The sequence below is a fragment of the Merops nubicus genome, unplaced genomic scaffold, assembly GCF_000691845.1.
Source record: "Merops nubicus isolate BGI_N331 unplaced genomic scaffold, ASM69184v1 Scaffold53923, whole genome shotgun sequence".
NCBI classification, from domain to species: Eukaryota; Metazoa; Chordata; class Aves; order Coraciiformes; family Meropidae; genus Merops; species Merops nubicus.
The window spans coordinates 1-5,499 of record NW_008600663.1 but is presented as its reverse complement, the minus strand read 5'-3'; the positions used below and the strand labels follow the sequence as shown (position 1 = coordinate 5,499).

The 5,499-nt window shown below is 50.4% G+C and overlaps 1 protein-coding gene across 1 annotated transcript; it reads right to left on the bottom strand.

Moving 5' to 3' along the window:
- Window positions 1-370: 370 nt before the first annotated feature.
- Window positions 371-4,782, bottom strand: LOC103770469 (DNA ligase 3-like; the record flags this gene model as incomplete). Its single annotated transcript, XM_008937728.1, has 7 exons — window positions 371-462; window positions 1,319-1,493; window positions 2,338-2,484; window positions 3,067-3,141; window positions 3,954-4,096; window positions 4,317-4,440; window positions 4,705-4,782. Coding segments are annotated over 7 exons (834 nt in total), but the record flags the coding sequence as incomplete, so codon positions are not given.
- Window positions 4,783-5,499: the final 717 nt, after the last annotated feature.

The window sequence follows — 5,499 nt, the reverse complement described above, 5'->3', positions numbered from 1 at the left end:
TTTGCTGCACAATGGGCCAGAACGGACAGTTCTCTCCCTCAACAGCTCCCAGCTCCCCCAGAAGTGGCTCAGTGAAGTGGTCACAGTGGTTTGTAGAGCAGGATGCTGTTGGTGGGTGATCAGAGTATTTATGGGCCTTTTGCCTGACAAACCCAGTTGTGCCAGCTCTGCAGGCAGAAGGGGACTGCACCCACCTGCACCTGTGTCCTTCACAACAGGGCCTGCTGCTGCCTTTACACTTCATTTTAATTTAGGGTGCTGCTAGGGGAAGATTTCACTTTTCCAGGTGGAAGGCAGAAGTGACCAGACAACTGGCTCTGCCTCAGGTCCCTCCCAGCCCAGGGCAGCTGCTGTCCCTTTCTGTCAGTACCTTTCTGTCAGTGTCCTCCATCTCAGACGCTTTCCGTTTCTCCCCTCGTTTCTCCTCTGCTTTTTGAGGGGATCCAGTGACTGCTTTCTTTTCTGGAAACAAAAACTTCTCTCATTTGTGTGCTCTGTCCAGATTGTGTATTGAAGTGGAGGGAGGATAATGAAGAGGGTAAAAGGGAAAAGGCTGTTCCCCACTTTCTGGAAAACCCATGCATTAGAAGGTAGGAAAATGCTGTGGGGCATCCTCCTGTCCTCTCCTCCAGCACGCTGCTGTGCAGTTTCCCTCCCTGCTGTCACCACACAGTCTTTTTGAGACTGCTCATACATTTGCTTCAAGTTGCTCCCCAGTGACAAAGCCCTGGTGAAGCAAACTCATTTCACAGCTCTGCAGTTTACTGCCTGGAAACCCCCCTCCATCCTGGTGCCCAATTATATGCATGAATTTCATCCAAATAAAATTAAATCCTGGTTCACAGCCAAAAAAATGCATGTGATCTGCAGGAATGGGAGCAGCAGCTCTGCTGTTCAGATCAGCCTTCTACAGACCTTGATCTAACACAATTAAAAGGGACTGCAGTCCCAGTGAAATCACTCCAAAGTAGTTTTGGGATGAACTACAACTCTGCTGGGTTTGAGATATGTTCTGAGCAGCATGTAATCTCAGAGAGCTTTTACTGTCTAAATGAGTTGCCCAAACACCACTGAACAACATCATCAGTGTTGTTTCCATCCTCTCAAGCCCAGCACACCCCCAGAGCCTTGGCTGTTCATCCATGCTATGGACAACACAGGCCAAACCAAGGCCTGAAGAGCTTTGCCCATTAGCCCTGACATGCACATGAAAGCTGCCACGGGATCTTCAAGCACTTGACAGAAGATCCAAAGCCAAGCACCCCCCAAGGCAGAGCACATGCCCTGAAGCTCCTCTCCCTGGAAAGCACCATCTCACCTTCTGGCTTCTGGGCTTTTGCAGGTGACTTGCTTGGGGGACTTTTAATGGTGCTGTGTGGTGTGGAAGACCTGGAACTCCCCTCGTTCTCTCCACTGCTGCCAGCCGTGGACTCTTCTTCTTCCCCAGCAGCAACACTGAAATCAGCCTTCTCTTTGGAGAGTTGGTACAGCTCCTGTGCCAGCAGAAACAAAGCACTGCCCTTAACCACAGTGAGACCCCTCACATCAGACACGAGCTGTAACATGTGGTCTCCCCTTGTTTGGTTCCCCCCATGAAGTGTTTCCTCATGTGGTTTTTCTTCCTGCACCTCTTTGCAGCCATTTTCCTGTCAACTTCATTCAAGCTCCTGTCTGAGGAGGATATTTTACCTTCTCCCCTACCTGCACAGGGAGCCTGGGGGACAGCAGGCAGGCTGTAACAAGCACTTGGATCTGCTGCCAGCACCCCTATGGGCAGTGTGGAGACAGCCCAAACCAGAGTGACTCACTGAGAGCAGAGCTCAGCAGCTGCCTGACTGCTGGGATGGCAGTGAGCCCATCAGTTCCCATCAGGCACAGGAGCTGTGGGGGGTGGGGGCAGCCCCAGGGGTCCTGGCTAGCAGCCACTTGGCCACTGTGCCCTGCAACCAGGCCAGGCTGCCCTTAGTCACTTCCCAGACACCTCCCCCCAGCTCAGCAATTAATGGGAGACCAAACGACCACGAACACTTTAAGAGAATAAAGGTGTCACCTCTTTTGGGAAGGAAATTCCTCACCATGAAGGCTGTTAAAAGAGCTGAGACAACAAGCTGCCAGCCCAGACTTTCCCAAAAGTGCACAACACAGAGAGACTCGAGAGGCCCCATGCATGAATAAGACTCACATCAGAATAACCCAGCGAGCAGCCTGAGCCTGGAACGGATGGCCAACGTGACCTGCTGTCCCAGGTACCATCCCCAGCCACCTGCACTGCACACCCTGCTGTCTGGAGGGGTCCTTTCAAGCAGAGGCTGCTCCCGGGGTGCTGTGCCAGCTCACCTTCAGCTGCTGCAGGTTGGTGGCTGTCTGCCAGTCCTTGTCGTCCCGGATGCGGGTGCAGCGAGGGAAGCGGATGGAGATCCCGTCTGCAGTGTGGGCCTCAGCTCTGGAGAACTCAGCTCCTGTGATCTCCCACACGGGGGCTTTCTGAACACAGCAGAGTCACGTCACGTTCCCCTGTTCTCTCATGAACTCACTCATGTGTCTGTGCTCCTCTGCCTCCCCAAAAACCTCCCCTCCCTGCCCCAGCACACTCAGGTCCACACACACAAACTGACCTTGGTCACCTTCATTACAAAATCATCTATTTTTTACCAATGAGTCAGGGATCCTCAGCTAATCTATGCAGCCAATTTCTAAGTAACACCTTTCCTATCAGACGTACAAAGCACACTGACAAATTCTGAACAACAACTACTTCTGGGTTACAGTTGTGCTTCAGCTGCTCTAAGTCACGTTTTTCACGCCTCAACTTCAAAGTAAGTTCACTTCTGGAAGGGATTTAATGCACAAGAATATTTCCCAGAAGTGCTGCAGGTATGATTTCTTCATGAAGCACTTAAGCCTTAAATGCACCTGCAAGATGCAGAGATAAAAGTTTGCACTTAATTTCCTGTGCCAAGTATGAAGATTAATCTTGAAAGAGACAATTTGTACACGTAAATGCAGTCTGGTAAACTGGTGTATTAGGGCTGGAAAATTTAGTTACTTGACTAGGGCAGCACTTACCTTTGGGTCTGGAACAATGAAGTCTGGGTAGTAGATTTTGTTGATTTTTAGCCACCTTGGAATTTTAGTAGGATCCTATTAATTAAAAGTAGAAAAGCAAAATAACAGCACTTATTATGATCATATATGAACCTATCTCTGCCAAACAAGTTGCAGAAAGTTAACCTAGAAGTAGATAAACACAGAGGTACTATGTTGCCTTTGCATGGATGGACCTTGCTTCAGCCTGTGTGATGTTTCTGCATCTAGAGAATCACAGGAATTCTGTAACACTGCTCTCAATCATTGTCAGTCTATGTGTAAAACAGAAACGTTGCTCCAACTGTGATTCATACAGAACTACCCATTTTTAAAGATTCTATAACCTTGATGCAAATGGCCTTCAGGATATCAAGTAAACACCATAGTTCAGCTGTTTATTAGTCAAGTCTTGAAAAATAAGACCCTTCACCTCAGTAAGTCACTCACAAAACCTCTAACTCCAACATTCAGGTTATCCAGCCACAACAGTGTGACTCGAGCATTTCTCTCCTGCAGCCCCATCTAGTGACTGTCTTCACCAACCACAATATGCCAAAAAACCAGCATCTGCTCTGCTCTTCCCAGTAAAGCTTTGTCTTAGGGGGAAAGAGATGGTGCCAGGCTTCTCACTCAGTGTCTGAGCACGTATCTCAGGCAATACCTCATCTCAGGAGTTGGCTGCACCTACCCCTCGTTTGTGCCAGAGCAGTGTCTCTGCTTTAACTCTCATTGAGCCTCTCCTCATTCCCAGCAGAGCACTCTGATTCTGCATTTCACCAGCACCTGAACTGTAGCTCAGCAGAAGGCTTTACCAAGCCCTTTGCTGAGCATTCCATGGATCACCTCCATGCCAGAGCCCCTCTCACCTTGCTGATCTTCACCATATCCAGCTCCGTTTGCAGACGTGCCAAGGTGGCATCATCGTGGCCACCAGAACACTTGGTCACAGTGCACCACTTCTCACTCTTGGGATCATAGCAGCCCATGAGGAAGATGGACATCATCCCACCTGCAGGAGGGGAGAGCAGGGTGTCTTGTATCTTCTGGCTTTGCTGTGCCAACCCACAGTAACCTCCCAGCCTGGCACATGGGGGGCGCAGCAGTCAATGCTACAGCCACTATCATTCTGGGAGGAGACCAAATACTACAGGAGGCTTGGAGTGGGAAAAAGCTTGGAAGAGTTCTCTGAACTGAGAGATCTCTGACTTAAGCCAGCTCCAGAGACTCACCTTTACTGCCTTGCCCATAGAAAGCCCCCAGCACCACCAGGTCTGCTGTGTCAGCCATAGCCCCCTCATTCAGGTAGTCCTTCTTCACCTTCAGCCAGTGGCGTTTCCCTGGTTCATAGTTACCCTGTGCAGAGCAAGGCAAGAGCCCTGGCTGGTCAGAAGTGTCCTGTGGTGGAGAGCCACCTCCTCAGGCAGCCCCTGCTTCTCTGCCCCACCAGCACACGGGCCTGGCAGCTCGGATCTGCAGGCAGCAACCTGGGGGTTGGCACTGCCAAGGGCCCAGGGATGTCTGAAGGACTCTCAGCCTCATGCCCCATCCCCAGCCCCCCCGTCTGCTGGTGTCCCCCAGGGCCCAGCACACCCCAGAGAAGAGGAGATGTCAACCTGCCTTTGTGTCTTTCAACACCAGTCCTTCCAGCCCCTCGCGGATGACCCGGGTGATCATATCTGCCAGATCTGAGGCTTTCTGAAAAGGAAAGGAGCCACTGCTAGTTCAGGACTGTCAGGGACTGTGGCCTTCAGGCTTTGTTTGGAGCAGTGGTGCACTAAAACCACAGCAACTGCAGAGAGATGGATGGGTAATGCCACAAAATCATTTTCCAAGGAGAATCCTGTAGGTGTTTTCACTGCACAGCCAGCAGCTACACCTGGACTATGTCCTGAGAGGGGTTTGCTAGTTAGGAAACACTCCTCAGAGATGAGGCAGCCACACTGATTGTGTCCCAAGTATGTCCCATACATGCAAGATCAGGTTTTCCTCAGATAGCAGTGCCTGCTTACTTCTACATTCTACTGCCTTAGGATCTATGCTCTTTCCTTCTTCCCAAAATGCTTTCTCTGCCCCAAATGTCCAGCCATTCTCCAGCAAAACCAAGGTGGCACAGAGAGCAGTAGCAGTGGGGAAAAACGATGGGACACAGGGCTTGTGTGTGACACAAAGCTGAGTGTGCTGCTGTCCCAGTGCAGAGTTCAGCACTCAGGATGTATCTGGGCTGTGTGGTACTTCAATTGCCAGTTTGGGAACTGGAAGCAGTCTAGCTCCTTTCAGTCATACTTCAGTCTTCTCCTCCCAGCTCAGCTAAGTTAAAACAGGCTGTAGCTCCTTCTAACAATGTCAAAGTTACAATAGCTACAAAGTCACAAAGAAGCCAAAAGGGAGATGTGCAACTTTTTCACAGCATCA